General features: G+C 38.4%; 1 protein-coding gene across 3 annotated transcripts in view; it reads left to right on the top strand.

The window, feature by feature from the left end:
- Positions 1 to 17171, top strand: part of SLC39A12 (solute carrier family 39 member 12) — a gene marked incomplete at both ends in the record, with an annotated part of 74245 nt that overhangs the window by 46896 nt on the left and 10178 nt on the right. For all 3 annotated transcript variants that reach the window (XM_079700676.1, XM_079700675.1, XM_079700674.1), the window contains 2 exons: positions 2397 to 2555; positions 4598 to 4785. In XM_079700676.1, coding sequence (XP_079556802.1) covers positions 2397 to 2555; positions 4598 to 4785 — 347 coding nt within the window. The remainder of the gene's footprint in view (positions 1 to 2396; positions 2556 to 4597; positions 4786 to 17171) is intronic.

The raw sequence follows: 17171 nt of genomic DNA, 5'->3' as shown, positions 1-17171 counted from the left end.
CTGGCACCTAGAAGGTATAGCAGAGACATTTCTTTGTATTTGTTTTTAGAAGAAAGGAAGCGGAAAGAAGGCTACACCTAGTCCAATTAGGAGCAGAGAGTGGCTGTAATAATGGAAGTGGAAGTAATAATGATGGTCTTATTCAAATATTTTGTAGACCTCGTATCTTTCTACTTCAGATATCAGTCTTGGCATACAGAATGATCAGGGAACAAATCCAAATTCAATTATGCAACTGCCCTTTTTGCCAGGGACACATTGAATTAGCTTCAAATATTTGATTACTTGTTTCATATTACCTCATTGGTAGAACTCAGGATGTGAAAGTCCTATCCACAGTCTGATTTAAATAAACAAAAAGCAGCACGATACAAGATCCAGCCTGGGTATTACCATGGAAAACCTCTGCTAAGTCAGAAATGTGGAACTCAAAATGACTTCCATGTACCGAAGGAAAGGTAAAATATTATTGATAGTTCTGTAATGAGCACATTGATTTGCCAGTGAACACTTGTCTTATCTTCCACTGAGGAATGTTTCAATTGTCTTAAACAACATGCACAATGTGCTCCCTGTTGTTTATATGCAAATATGTATATTTGCCTTGTGGCTTGTTACATGGCCATGATCTGACATTTAGAAACCCATCATCAGAGATAACAAAATAATAGGCAACAAAAATAGGCTGCAGTGTTTCTTGGCAAAGCATAAATTGGGTAAAGGTTTTCCATCCAAATATATGCTGTTAATATCAAAACTGTATGCAGGCATACACACAGGCATGGATTAGAAATCACAGTTTATTTGTATGCTGCAGTGTTGTCACATGGATTACTTTAAATTATTTGATTTTATTTCCACAAAGAAGAGCTTTACTTCTGAAAATTGGCAGGAACAGCTGAGTGACCTGTTTGCATTTTTAGGCTCAGATAGCTTCCAGGCAATGCCAGTAAGAACTCTCTGAATTCAATACTTTGATATTTATTCTGTATTTTTATGACTGTTGCTTAAAATCTTCTCATTTTTGTTAAAGAATGAAATGAATTAGGAAACCACCAGAACGATAGAACTGAGTCTCACCGTGATGGTTCTAAATAAAGCATGATTTTGAGATGTAAAATGCATGGCATGTCTTTCCAGCACAGGCAATACACTTATCTCCTGGCTGATAGTCTGGGCTAGATCTGCTGTTTACTGAAGTTCCTTATTTCACAGTGTGGGCTATGAAATAAGTCAAATCATATCCCCCCAGTAAACCATATTTACAATACAGTCCCTCCACAGTCTTAGACCAGGTAACAGAAACCAGAAGGTAACCTCTTCCTATTTTTATTGAGTGTCCAGTTATTAGAATATTGTGGGCAGTTCTAATAGTAACAATAGCAACTCCTAACACCTGTCACACAGTATACATCAACTGAGTAATTAGACTAAAATAATTGATTTTAATGGCTGTTCTTATCAAATGGTATACCTAGGTAGTTCACTGTCAGAATATGTGTTATCCCTGGAATACGTTTTGTATTTGTTAATGGCTCCAACCCGTAATACTAGTGCACAGTTTTAGGTTTTTGAAAACAGAAATTCTGTCCGTCAAAAACTTGAACCCAACTGTGATCTAATTATTTCATTAATTAAACCCATTATGGTCCAGTTTATTTCATTGGCTGTCTACTAATCAGCTAATGTATATAACGTAATAGAATCGCATGAAGACAGCTTCTCTTTATTTTATTCAACGTCTAGTTGGTCTAGTCAGAAAGACAGAACATTCAGTAAATGTTCCAAAGCTAACTTTGGGATCGGAAGGGATGGAAGCGGTTCTGCTGTGATCACATTTGGGGAGTGAAGGAGGCAGTAGGGGAGGGTGGTTAGCACCAACCAGAAAGGGGAACGATCACAAAGCGGCAGGAGGTTGACAGTTGACTCCAGGAGACTGACACGAGGGGCAGTCTGACTCAGGGGACAGTTTCAGAAAATAGACTCCATTTTAATGGCATTCTGCCCCGAGGGTCTTAAATTATTTAAAAATGCTTCACAAAAGACATTATGTGGAAAGGTCATCAAATGTATTTTGGAAAGTTGTAACAGTGTTATTTTTATCTTCTTTTGGCACAGCTGAACAGGAGGATAGAAGAGCGAATGCCCTAACTTATCTCATAATTAGTCAGACCCATTAGAAAAATGGTGACCATAAATCCAAGTGTGCCATATCGGTTGCCATATTCGCATCTCCGGTCCTGACCTATTTTGAAAGCTGAGACAAAGTGGAGTTACTTAATCTGGTGCAATTTAAGAATGTCGAGGCTGGAGGGGAAAGTTGATCGTAACTGAAGGATTCCATGAACTATGTAGTGCTTTGTTAATGCTCCTTACACCTTTTTTTCATTCTTTAGGCAAAACCATTAGCTTGTTAGCAGTAATGATCCTGGTTGGAGACAGCCTGCATAATTTTGCAGATGGCCTAGTCATAGGAGCAGCCTTCTCATCTTCATCCGAGTCAGGAGTGACCACAACAATTGCTATCTTGTGTCATGAAATTCCCCATGAAATGGGTAAGTCTGACAGTAGAATCACTCTTCCTGCTTGCTGAGAAAATCATAATATATTTCTAGCCATGGTTTACTAGGCTTCTTTTTCCACCACATGATTGAAAGATGAATACTTTCTGTTCATAATTTATTTAAACCATCAAAAGCAAAGAACTAGAAAAAAAATTCCTGTACCTCAAGATAGAATTCAATTAGACCCCTTTATGATATTTCCTGGATCCAGAAGTGACTCTTTTTGGATTCTGGAGAATTCTGTATGGGAAACAGTCATTAAAGGTGGGGGGAAGGGATAAATTAGGAGGTTGGGATTAAGATACACACACTACTATCTATAAAATAGATAATCTACAAGGACCTACTGTATAGCACAGGGAACTCTGCTCAATACTCTGTAATAACCTATATGGGAAAAGAATCTAAAAAACAATGGATGTATGTATATGTATAACTGAACCACTTTGCTGTACAACTGAAACTAACACAACATTGTAAATCAGCTATACCCCAATACAAAATAAAAATTAAATTAAAAGATAAATAAAAATACTGGCATAATAAAAAGATTCTTTAAATTTTTTAAAAAAGAACTTCAGCAAAAATTTTAAAATCTGCATATTAAATGTGGGAAAAACATTAATAGGAGAACTTTTGATCCATTATATCAGCAAACAGGCCAGTGAGATAAAATAACATTTAAATTAAAGCCAAACCATGGTTTCATCAGCCTGATTTACACAAAATGTCTAAAGCCAAGTGTAACATTGAAATGACAGGCGTATGGTATCAGATTCATGTAAGACACTTTCTCTGGATAATCTTAATAACCCATGTAATTCAAATCCTGCCTCCCAGGAACCAAGAGGAGATGGAATAGACATTTCTGAAACAGGTCCAGAAAGAGGAGAGGCTGGTCCCAGGCACACGCGAGCCCTAGAGAGAGGGCTTTTGGCAGTCACTCTTTCTTATCTCACTTTCACATTTACATTGCCCACTTGGGCCACCCCTGACCTCTTGGGTTCTGTGTCTATTGCCCAAAGTCCTGTCACTGATCATCACTGACCCATTCCTCTCTGAGGAGTTTATCCAAGGTCCTTCCTGAATCCGTTAAGACATAACCTGGTCTGGGGGCCATATTATATGGTCCTATTTTAGCTACTATGATAAAACCCAACAGAGGTGGCTGACAGTCTGCAACAGGCCAGCAAAAATGTCTGAAGACCTGTTCATAGGATTAATTATGCAATAGAACTAGGAAACTGAGTCCCCAGGCTGTCGCTTTTTTAAAATTTTTTATTGAAGTCTAGTTGATTTACAATGTTGTGTCAATTTCTGCTGCATAGCAAACTGACTCAGTTATACACACATAGACATTCTTTTTTATATTCTTTTCCATTATGTCTCTTTATTGAACTTCAGCCTCTTCTCAATCCCAAAACTAAGAAATAGAGCCTCTCAGATTACAAGATCATTCTTCTTTTGGAGGAAAAGTGTAGAGGGAATAAGGTGGTTTTTCTATAATTATTAAGGCAGTAAAACATTTTCTAAAGGAAAAATTTGTTTTCCTAACCAACTTTTGCCATGATTTAAAAATCTCCTTAAGTCATTTTCTCTTTCTCCATAGAAGTTCCTGCCTAAGTAAAAAAAAATAAGCCCATATAATGTTTACTACCTTGGGATTTTGCCTGGCAAGTTTCCAGGTAAAAGGCTTCAGAAATCCCAGGGCAGCAAGTACTTTATTTTGCATTTGTCTCAGTTGAATATGTCACAGGACATTAGGAAGTAAAGAGTATGTCACAGTTCTCTCTGTATATACTATCTTCCAGAGCAGTAAAAGGAACAGAACTCTTGAAATGTAACTTCCTAAAGTATCATGAGTTAGGCTATAAATCCTAGAGAAATATAGGAAAGTGTTTTATTAACTGATCATTCAATTTTACTTATAAAATTGGCCCCAGTTGCTGAAATTTGAAACAAATAGCACACGAGTTGAACAAAGGCATCATCGGTTAAATGATAATTCTGTTTTCTTTTCCCTTAAATTTCAGGAGACTTTGCTGTGCTCTTAAGCTCTGGACTTCCTATTAAGATTGCCATCCTGATGAATTTTATAAGTGCTTTAACTGCCTTCATAGGACTGTATATTGGCCTCTCGGTATCCACGGATCCATGTATTCAAAACTGGATCTTAACAATTACTGCTGGGATGTTCTTATATTTATCCTTGGTGGAAATGGTAAGCTTTGTGGTTTTTCTATTTTGTTTTTCCAAACACTAAAAATGCAAAACAGAGAAAAAGCAGCAAAACGGAAGGATAGCTGGGGAGATTCTCTTCTCTTTCTGTGCAATCCAAGAAAGTAAGTGGTAGGCAGAAGAAACATAATTTGAGATTCAGAGAATATTGACATTCTTTTAACTGAAATTAAGTGGAATGATTGAAACCTTTATAATTGTCAAAAAGTGATTGTCATTTCATTCTGCTCCAGCTTTGCATCTATAAAAGAGGCCTATACTTCCAGCTGAAAAATGAAAAGTTCTGTTAAACAGCCAGCCATTTTGTTTCTACATTAGAAAATATTTCAACTGAATTTGTCATTAAATTAAAGGGCTCTTTGGCTTTAATGAACCAACCCCATCTTTAAGCTGCCAAAGCACTATCATGCTGGTGAAATGAGAAAGATTATTACAGTATTGAATCTCTAAAATTGCAATATATTTTTCCTGAAGAGGTCCTTGCTGACATTAATGGTTAGGTTAACTCAATCATCACGTTTCATCCCCTAGAATCTGAATTGAACCTGGGAAATTTCACTTTTTTTTTTGCCTCTTAACTTCTGTGCAAGATAAACCAGTTTTTTAAGGTCACCTTCTATTAGATTGTTTACAACTTACATGTCTTTTTTTTTTTTTTTTTTTGGCTGTGCCATGGGGCTTGGAGATTTTAGTTCCTGACCAGGGATTGAACCTGGGCTCTGGCTGTGAAAGTGCCAAGTCCTAACCACTGGACCACCAGGGAATCCCCTACAACTTACATGTCTTAAGATAAAAGTCATAATGATTTTCCTGTCTCATGGGCGGGAATAAGGCAAATTAAAATGGCATAAATTAACAAAAGAAATATATATTTTTAAAATCACCCATTTTTTAAAAGAAGTCTTTATTGAATTTGTTACAGTATTGCTTCTGTTTTATTGTTTGGTGTTTTGGCCACGAGGCATGTGGGATCTTAGCTCCCCAACCAGGGAACGAACCCACACTCCCTGCATTGGAAGGCGAAGTCTTAGCCACTGGACCGCCAGGGAAGTCCCAACAAAAGAAATATCTAAGACTTAAAATCAATAGAAAGCCAATCTGATCAGAAATAAAACATGTGATTACATGCATCCTGGAGCAGAAACGTAAAATAAACAATCTTGAAGGTCATATGTGGAACAGGACCATTGAGGTTGACTAGTGATTTGACAGAAACCAGCGATTGTCCTGGAAATAAGTAAAGAGACTGTTTCATAAGGGAAAAATTCTGGAAGGCAGGAACCTGGGCTTATACAACCAGAAGAGTGCACACTCCATAAGCAGAATTCAAGAAGGAGACTCTTCAAGTAAAATCACCATCTTAAACTGTGCTGTAGGGACTTCCGTGGCGGTCCAGTGGTGAGGACTCCGCCCTTCTACTGCTGGGGCTTGGGTGGGGAGGCACGGGTTCAATCCCTGGTCAGGGAACTAAGATCCCCCATGCCTGTCGGGGCACAGCCAAAAAAAAAAAAAAAAAAAAAAGAAACCCACTGTAAATGCTTCTGACTTTTTGGTGGTCTTTCTTAATTCTCATGAGATTCAAGTATATGAGGTAAACACCAAAATGTACTTTCATATTTGGAAATGTTCTTACATATTGTCTGTGATACTCGGGGAATTCCCTAATCTTGATAGTGAATATAGTCAGAGGTGCAGCTGATTCTACCCATCTTTTCTGAACCCCGGTCCCCAACCCGCAATCAGTGTTAGAGAATCCTGCCATCCTTCCAGTTTGAGAAATCTGGATTTCTCGCCTTGTGTGACTTAGAAAGCACACGGCCACTCATCACTGAATGTCGTGAGCTACCTTTTATTTAAAATGTTTGTAGATCCGTCCTTAAGTTCACTCTGGAGCCTCCTGATTTTCAGCTTTGCATTTTTTTTTAAACATCTTTATTGGAGTATAATTGCTTTACAATGGTGGGTTAGTTTCTGCTTTATAACAAAGTGAATCCTTTATACATATACATATGTCCCCATATCTCTTCTCTCTTGCGTCTCCCTCCCTCCCACCCTCCCTATCCCACCCATCTAGGTGGTCACAACAGCTTTGCATTTCTAATTCCTTTTTTCTTTAGGAGTTCGTTGGGGGCAGTTGCTATATTCTTTTGAAGTTGATTTTGTGTTTTAACACAGTGTAGTCTCTCTTCAAGTATGATGGATGTGGATGTACGTAGTTAGTCCTTTCTCTTTGTCTCCTAAAATTGACCTGAAAAGATTATCAAGAACCATTTGAGCCCTAAGCTAAAGACATAATTTTCCCCTCAATGTTTCTTCTCCCGGACTTGTAAGGATAAAGAATTGCTTGTAAGAAAACAATGTGGCTGACATCCTATGAAATTCTAACTAGAAGAAATCCTGACCTTATTGCAAATTACTATTGGCCAAAGAAAAATCAGCATCCTGACAAAAAGACAGGAAAGAAAATACTCTGAGTTTCCTGGGGCTACTTCCTATAATCCAGGTCACCTGCTCTCAACGGCCTTTAGAGTAACTTCTAAACAAATACAGCTCTTTCACATAGTGGCAAGTTTAACTCTTGTACTCTGGGGCCATGCCAAAGAAAATACTTTTTTGTCATTTCAAGGGAAGAAAACAAGGTTTCAAGACTCTGTACAACAGCAAAGAAAATAAATGACAGCCACTAAAGGGTAAGGGGGAATACTTTCATTCACTGGCTATTTACCAAATTCTGGAAATCTACCAGGCATCTTCTGAGCAAGGTTAATGTGAAAAGATTAGCTAGATTTTTGCTTTGCTTATTTGTTTCAAAGAAATTGGGTGTGTTATTTCAAACTCCTAAAAGGAAAAGAACTGGGGGCAAAAATGGGGCCATTAGCAATGATGCCAACAAAGCAGAAAGTCTGCACTAGGCAAGTCTGCCAGCCTAAACTTCTCCAAAGTGGTATTGCCTTATCCAAGCACATCACCTCTCAGTTCCACTGAATAGTTTCTAAAGTAAGTTAAGAATGAATGCAGCTCTGGGTGGCCAGAGGAAATTCATTCTCTAACATAAAGATCCATGTGCTAGACTGGGTTTCCCCAAAGCAGAGTCTAAGACAGAGGCGTGTGTGAAGTCAGTCAACTTGGGAGGTGATCCCGGGGAGCAGAAGGGAAGGGCAGGTGGGGTGAAACAGAGAAGGATAAAAAGTCAGTAAAACAGTGGGTTTTTGTTAAGTTCAATACCACCATGGGGCATCCACCACACAGGACCTACTGAGGGGGCTTCTGTCACCATTGTTCATTGGTCCCATAAGCATCACCTCCCACATTTCAGGTGATACATGTCTGAGTGCCAAGGGAGTTCCCTGGCAGTGCCATGCCATCACGCTGAGGAGCCCAGGGCAAGAGAAAGAGGAATGTAGTGTAGACCTGAAACAAGGCTTTGTGCAGGACTAGTTAACGCCCTCTTGGAAATGGTCTCTGCCGCAGTAGCTTGGGTGAGAGATGGGCTGAAAGAATATGAAATAGCACACACGTGCTGGCCGTTAACAGTTGACTCCATCCACCACTCAAATATGCTCCTGGTCTCCTTCACTTTGGAATTCCATCTATACCAAAGCCCCTGCAGAGTGGTAGACAGCAAAAATCTCCACAAAGACTTCATACAAGGTAGTTAGTGGAAACAGTCTCTAAACCCTACTGGTCTTGAGGCAATATTTGATATTCATGATCTCTGTCCTTTCAGCAGACAATCTTGATTCTCCCCACCTTCAGGCAGCACTCTGGCTGACCTCGATTTCATTGCTGGTAGGGACACCCAGATCTTCCCTGAGGGATCCTCTTTGTCCTTGTCAGGCCATAGTTCCTGTGGTTGCCTGTTCACCATTGTCACCAGGTGTGGAAACACCAAGAAAGGCTCCACGGAATTCTCAGGTTTCCAGATACAGTCCTTGCTTACTCCATTGTGTAGCAATCACCCTACTCCTCATGGTAACCACTGACGATTGTTCCCATCAGCATAATAACTTTTTTCTCTATTGGTTGATCCATTAGCATGAGATGCTCAAGTGACCAGGTGGTAGACATAACTTCAAGTTCAGTGGAAACATTCCCTGGTGTATTCTTCTCAAGGACAAGGATCTGTGTGATCCGATGGTGCTAAAGTTTGCAGGAACAGGAAGCACAAATTCTAAAAGCAGAAAAACTGGCAGTGATTATATACTATTGCTTCTTGATTTTGCCTGTTGTTTCTGCTCTTATTTCTATTATTTCCTTCCTTCTACTCACTTTGCATTTCATTTTCTGATCATTTTCTGGCTTCATGAGGTGGAACGATGTATCATTGATTTTCAATGTTTTCTCCTTTTCTAGTATAAGTATTTACAGCTGTAAATTTCCCTCTAAGCACTGCTTTGCTGAGTCTCCTGTATTTTGATATGTTCTGTTTCCAGTCCTGATCATTTTGAAATGTTTTTAAACATTCACAACATCTCATGATTTTTTCTTATTTGACCCATGTACTATATGGAAGTATGTTGCCTAATTTCTCAATACTTATAGCTTTAAAAAATATCTTTTAGTTATTTATTTTAATTCTTGCATAGTCAGAGAATATACTTTGTATTATTTTAGCCCTTTGAAATATTCTGAGACTTTTTTTTATGGCCCAGAGTATGGTCTATCCTGGTGAATGGCCCCATGTGCACTTGAAAAGTACATGAGTGCGACTGCTGTTAGGTGAGGGGCTCTGTGAATGTCAATTAAGTCAGGCTGGTTGATAGTGTTCTTCATATTGTCAAATTCCATAATGATTTGTTTTCTCCACTAGTTCTGTTAATTATTGAGGGAATGATTGAGGGAGTTAGGATACAGACCTAACTTTGTGGGTTTCCCTATTTCTTTCTTAGTTCTATCAATTTTGCTTCATGCATTTGACACTCTGATATTAGATGCATGCATATATAGGGCTGCTACGTCTTCTTAATTGAATTGATACTTTTATCACCATGAACAATTCCTCTTTATCTCTGGTAAAAGTCCTCGTCCTAAGTCTCGTTTGCCTGCTGTTGATATAGTCACACCTGCTTTCCTGCTTACTATTTGCACAGAATATGGAAAGTAAGTGGTAGGGCTTTGAAAGAGTATTTGAAGTGACATAACAGGAGAAATGTCTGATACAATCAGCCGTGTCTGTGATTAATATGTTAATATCCATGTATCTTGTTTATCTTATTTCCCTAAATCTTATTTATAACAAATCTATTGGTTTGTGATCTTTTTCATACTCCCATGTTTGCTACAAAGATTTCATGAGATTTGTTCTTTATAGATAGAATAGCCCCTGAAAGATATACATGTCCTAGTCTTGGAAGCTTGTGAATATGTTATCTCACATATGAAAAGAAACTATGCAGGTGTGATTAAGGTTTAGAATCCAGAGATGGGAAGATTACCCTGGATTATCTGGGTGGTCCCAATCTAATCACCAGTTGTTAAAAGTGGAAAACCTTCCCCAGCTGTGGTCAGACAAAGATATGTGATGACAGAAAGGTCAGAGAGATTTGACGTTGCTGAATTTGAAACTGGAGGAAGGGGACCAGGAGCTCAGGAATGCAGGCAGCCTCTAGAAGCTGGAAAAGGCAAAGAAACAGAGTCTCCCCTAAAGAATCCAAAATGGAAAAATATATCCCCAAATTCAGGTCCGGCTGCTCCCTGCTCGAAAATCAATACCCGAGAGGCAGTTGTTGGTAGAAAGGAAAATTGCTTTTAATCAGAATGCTGGTGATCTGGGGAGATGATTGACTCAGTGTCCCCCCCAAAACCATCTGCTTGGCCATGAAAGTTTTTAAAGGGAAAAACGGAGGTAATCTCAGTTAATCATTGAGATGGGGGTCAGAGTCGTCACCATCCCCCGCTGCATGCAGGCTTGTTGACGTCTTGTGATCTTCCTTTAGATGCTGTCTTGTTCACACAGTTGGTCCACACTGTTTGTTCACGAGATTACTGAAGGGGAAGCAAGGGAAGAGTCACCTGTTAATTACTTATTCTTCTTTTCTACTTCTTTGATCTACAGAAAGAACCAACAGCTTAGGCAAGGTATTGTGTGAGCACAAGATCTGATAGGTGTGCTGGGGCTGGGGATGAGTAGAGCATGGGGGTGCCTGATTGAAAAGTTAGTTACAGCGTAGCTTTGCTGAGTTGACAAGAAAGGGGATTTCCTTCTGTGGGCTGTTTCCTGCAAAGAGCTGTTTACAAATTCCCCCCCTCAGATATCATTCCATTTCTATGGGATTAGGGATGAAGGTCCATCTTCTGTAGCTGCTTCATGCTGTGAAAGGGCCTCGAGGTCTTAGTGTGAAAGATATTGACATGGGTTTGAAGCCTCTCTTAGCTGACAGCTTCAGTTGCCCGTTTACATATATGAGCAGAAAAAGCTACAATTATTTATTTATTTATTTATTTATTTTTAAAGAGCTCACATCTTTTTTTTTGTTTTAAATTTATTTATTTATTTATTTTTGGCTGTGTTGGGTCTTCGTTGCTGTGCGAGGGCTCTTCTCTAGTTGCGGCGAGCAGGGGCCACTCTTCATCGCGGTGCGCGGGCCTCTCACTATCGCGGCCTCTCTTGTTGCGGAGCACAGGCTCCAGACGCGCAGGCTCAGTGGTTGTGGCTCACGGGGCCAGCTGCTCCGTGGCATATGGGATCTTCCCAGACCAGGGCTCAAACCCGTGTCCCCTGCATTGGCAGGCAGATTCTCAACCACTGCGCCACCAGGGAAGCCCAAGCTACAATTATTTTGATGCCTACAAAGATACAGATTGTTATGTGCAATAGTGTTAATCCCATTCTCTTAAGGCCAGTGCTTGGAGTTGTGGGAGCCATAGATTCAGTGCTGCTCAAGATGGAGCAGCTTATGTCCTGACTGCAGTCTGGTCGTCATGCAGTTAGCCCTTCCTTCTTGTGGCAATTATAGTGTCTGTAAAACAACTCAGGAGTGTGCATCAGACACTGTCTGTGACCCTATTATCCTAATCATTAACTGCTTGAACCTGCTCTTCTGTGACCCAGGAAGGCCTGGGAGATGTCAGCTTTTCTACAAACAAGAGGCAGAGGACATGGAGGGGCCTTTTTACTTGGGGAGAGGGAGCCCACAGGGTTCTGCTCAGTTCCAAACACATTGATTTTAGCCTGGTGAGACCCAAGTGAAATTTCTGACCTACAGAACTCTAAGATAAATTTGTGTTGTTTTAAACCGCCAGGTTAGTAGTGATCTGTTAACAGCAGCCATAGAAAACTAATATGTCTCTGTGCTACTAACCTTGGTTTAGATGTGCTCGGGAACAGAGGCAGCTATGTAAGAGCTTCTCATTATGTCTGAGAACTGAAAATTCCTTCTAAGAAAATTCCCAGAACTAAAAAAATCAGGGAGATTTCTCATAGCCACCATTTCTAAAGTTTACAAAATCTCTCAAATAGAAGGAAAAGACCAGCCCTGGAAGTACTGTTTTTTTCAGCAGTTTGGATAAGAGAGACTTTATTTTTAACGATATGATTTATTATTTAAAGAATAAGTTAATTCATTTTGAAGAGCATTAAGCAGGTTATGCCAAAGAAAGGTTTATTTTGGATCCTAAACAAGATTCAAACCTTTAGGCACTTTTCCTAAGGTTTGAAATCCTGCAAAACTGTTTCCATAGCAACAAGCCCATAGAAATCTCAAGGGGCTATCATGATGGATGTGACTGGAGATGTCTCTAGAATGGGTATAGCTGCACAGCTGCCTAGGATCTAGTATGTTAATAGCATCCAAGCTGATAGTGGAGGAGCTGTAACTCAGAGAAGTAGGTACAGAAGAAGGAAGTGCCTACCAATTCATGCCAAAGCAAAAGAAACTCCCATGCCCCCTCCGTGTACATCACAGTGAATTAATTGAGAATATACCTTATTTCCAGCCCTCTCCCTCCACCAGTCTTTCTCACTACATAAATCTCTGGGTTGCTTCCTCTTCTGCTCTGCACTTGGGTTTTTTGTTTTGATTTTTTGTTTGTTCCTGTTTGGTTTTGTTTTTTGTTTTGATGCTCTTTTAAAACTTCTTTTCACTGACCTAATAATGGGAGAAGAAACAGTAACATTGAAGAGGAATCACTTAGAGCAATTTGCTTATCTACCTTCGTCTGGAAATAATATCCTCCAAGTAATATCACAGCCACCCTTTTGCCTGGAGCATTTTCCAATTACCAAATAATTTTCTTTGTATGAAAGGCAGGGTAAAGAATATTTTGAATTTTTGAACTTAGATCCTGTGCTTTGAAAATATACCCAAACAGAGAAAAAGAAGATCCGTCTATGAAACCCACTCAGTAAATAGGATTATCAACAGTCCAGATGAAGGGCATTCATTGGCTTCTGTACAATTATTTTAGTTCAGTAAATATAACAGCTTTAAGATTGTGAATTGGGTAAAAAGAACATAAATTGACTGACAAAAGGGCCACCCTCCTAGCTAGGTTTCTTATCTTTTTAAAAGCAGGTGACTGTAATATTAAGCTATTCCTACATGTTTAGGATATTGGTCCTATTCCCTGTTCCCATCATGCTTTCTTTATCTTCCAATTTATTGCATTTGATTGAGTCTTTCTTTCTCAGAGAACTTTAAATAAATCCAGTGCAATTCAATCAATAGTCTATAATCCCAAGTTGGCTCTGGTAAATGAATCCTTTATCCAAAAAAACTAGTAAGCTACCCTTTCTTTGAAGTTTGGCAATCTCTAGGTGTAATGACCTTTAAACAATATTCATCTATAGAAAAGGGATATTTTGTTAGAAAAGACATAAAATAATCTTGATATGAATATTTGCTTTCAACAAATACTGTACTTGAAATCAATGTGTGTAACTGACATCGTTTAAACACTCTTTTGCTGTGAAAAAATGAGAAGCATCTAAAAACCATTTCAGGCCGCACAATGAATATAATTTAATATTCACAATTATTTCTTCACAAAAGCAAGAAGTATGAAAATCATTCTTACCAACAATTTTGATAGATTTCCATTCTCTTTCTGTAAAAAAAAGAGATTTCTCTAAAAATCAGTCAAACCCTACACTTAGATATTTTCTACTGAGAAAATGATTAATAGGCCCAACTCTGATGAACACTGAGCTCTGTAATTTTTAAACATTGGCCACCAGAAATGTTTGTATTTTTTGCTCTTCATGTTTTTTTTTCTTCTAACTAGTTTCTCAAACCATATGTGCATGCGTGCACACACACACACACACACACATCTTCCAAAGCAATCCATTTCTTAGGAAACTATTACAGCTGGCTGATGACTCTCTTTGCTGAGCTATACAATTAAGAGTTTGTCTAGGGCTTCCCTGGTGGCGCAGTGGTTGGGAGTCCGCCTGCCGATGCAGGGGACACGGGTTCGTGCCCCGGTCCGGGAGGATCCCACATGCCGCGGAGCGGCTGGGCCCGTGAGCCATGGCCGCTGGGCCTGCGCGTCCGGAGCCTGTGCTGCGCAACGGGAGAGGCCACAACAGTGAGAGGCCCGCGTACCGCAAAAAAAAAAAAAAAAAAAAAAAGAGTTTGTCTAACTTAATTGCTTCCCCTAAGGAAAAAAATGGAGAAGTGGATTGTTAAATACAAGTTAAAAACAGGTAACATCTTTGTCTCTCTGAATTATATGTGACAATGATGTGGTCTTTGTCTTACAACTCAGTTTTCAAAAGAGAAATTTTCATTTATCTTCTGTTGCAAATGGCTTCATGAATTTCCTTGGGATACCATTGAGAAGGTAGAAACCTATAATATCTTGTATTTGAATATTTAACAAATAAAATATCTAATGCTGGATTTTTAAAAAGAACCTTATAAGCCTCCAGTTTGGTGATCTCAGACACACTGAGAGCTGTGGCCCTTGCTTTCTTCCTTGGTAAGGAAAGTTAACACTACTGTATTAAGTTGTTTTACAAACATAGCTACTAATTTTAAAAGACCTAAATTCGAAACAGGACTTGTGTCAGTGGGAACGAATCTCCCAATTTCAGGATATTGTTGGGTCAACATAGTCATGTGTGTTGAGGGCACTAATTCTATTCATGTGGGCTCTGTTCTCATGACCTCATGAAATCCCAATTATGTCCCAAAGGCCCCACCTCCTAATACCATCACATTTGGGGGTAGGGTTTCAACACAGGAATTTTGAGAGGGGACAAAAACATTCATAACATGACATTTTATGCTCTGGGACTTGGAGATCTAAACATAACCCAGAACTTCATGTTTCTCAGTACAAAGTGAATGCAATAAATCCTTAGTAAATGACACCTCTTCTTACCATATATTTTCTTAGATGTAATCTAGATGCTACTTATTGTAATATTACAGTAAGCTAAAGAGCTAAAGAATTAATCAAAGCAAAGTTTTTGAAACCTTGGAGTGAGTGAATGTGTGTGTGTTCATTGTGGTAAAATATCCATAACATAAAATTTGCCATTCTAACCATTTTAGGTGTACAGTTCAATGGCATTAAGTACATTCACATTGCTGTGCAACCTTCATCACCATCCATCTCCAGAACTTAAAAAAATATTTTCATACTGAAACTCCATACTCATTAAACAATAATACACCCCTACGCCCAGCCCCTGGTAACCACCATTCTGCTTTCTTCTCTATGAATTTGACCATTTACTGTAGGTACCTCACATTAGTGGAATCATGCAGTATTTGTCCTTTTGTGATTGGCTGAGTTCACCTCACATAATATCTTCAAGGCTCATCTGTGTCATAGCATGTGTCAGAGCTTCCTTCCTTTTTAATGTTGAATAATATTCCATTGTATGTATATCACATTTTGTTTATCCATTTATCTATCAATGGATACTTGGCTTGCTTTCACCTTTTGACTATTGTGAATAATGCTGCTATGAACACGGGTGTATAAATATCTGTTAGAGTCCTTGCTTCAATTCTTTTGTGTATATATCCAAAAATGGAGTTGCTAAATCATATGATAATTCTATTTTTAATTATTTTAGAAACTGCCATACTGTTTTCCATAGTATCCACACCATTTTACGTTTCTACCAATGGTAGTCAGCGTTCCAGTTTCTCCACATCCTCACCAACACTTGTTATTTTCTGTTATTTTGATAATAGTTATCCTAATGGGTGTGAAGTGGTATCTCATATTGGTTTTCATTTGCATTTCCCTAATGATTAGTGATGTTAAGCATCTTTTCATATGCTTATTGGCCATTTGTATATCTTCTCTTTGGAAAAATGTCTATTCAAGTCACTTGCTCATTTTGTAATTGGGTTGTTTGTTTTTTGGTTGTGAGTTATAGGAGTTCTTTATATGTTCTGGATATTAACCTTTTATCAGATATATGATTTGCAAATATTTTCTCCATTCCATGGATTGCCTTTTCACTCTGTAATGTCCTTTGTTGCATAAAAGTTTTAAATTTTGATGAAGTCAAACTTACTTATGTTTTTCTTGTGTTGCCTAAGCTTTTAGTGACATATCCAAGAAATCACTGACAAATCCAATGTTACAAAGATTTCCCCCTATGTTTTCTTCTAAGAGTTTTATAGTTTTAGTTCTTACATTTAGGTCTTTGATTCATTTTGGGTTAGTTTTTGTATATGGTGTAAGGTAGGAGTCCAGCTTCATTCTTTTGTGTGTGGATATCCAGTTTTCCCCATTCGTTGAAAGGACTGTTCTTGCCCCATCAAGTTGTCTTGGCACTCTTGTTGAAAATCAATTGGCTGTGTATGCAAGGTCATCTAGGTTTCACCTATATTATCTTCCAATAGTTTTATAATTTTGTGTTTTTCATTTAAATCTGTGATTCATCTTGACTTAATTTTTATGGAAGTTCTGTGTATAGATTCATTTTTTTTTGCATGTGCATATACAATAGTTCCAACACCATTTGTTTAAAAGACTTTGTTCCATTTTATTACTTTTGCTCTTCCATCAAAGATCAGTTGACTATATCTATGTGGGTCTATTTCTGAGTTCTCTACTCTGTTCCATTGATCTGTATGTCTATTCTTTTGTCAATACCACACTGTCTTAATTACTGTAGCTTTATAGTAAGTCTTGAAGTTCTTCTCCAACTTTATTCTTCTCCTTCAATATTGTGTAGGCTATTCTGTGTCTTCTGCCTCTCCATATAAACTTTAGAATCAGTTTGTCAATATCCACAAAATAACTTGTGGGGATTTTATTTTGATTTGGATTGCATTGAATCTGTAGATCAAGTTGTGAACATCTGACATCTTGACAATATTGAGTCTTCCTATTCATAAACATGCAATATCTCTCCATTCAGTTCTTCCTTGACATCTTTTGTTTGAGCTTTATAGTTTT

This window comes from Hyperoodon ampullatus, assembly GCF_949752795.1.
Source record: "Hyperoodon ampullatus genome assembly, chromosome: 3".
NCBI classification, from domain to species: Eukaryota; Metazoa; Chordata; class Mammalia; order Artiodactyla; family Ziphiidae; genus Hyperoodon; species Hyperoodon ampullatus.
The sequence above is the reverse complement of the archived record's forward strand: the minus strand, read 5'-3'. Positions and strand labels throughout refer to the sequence as shown.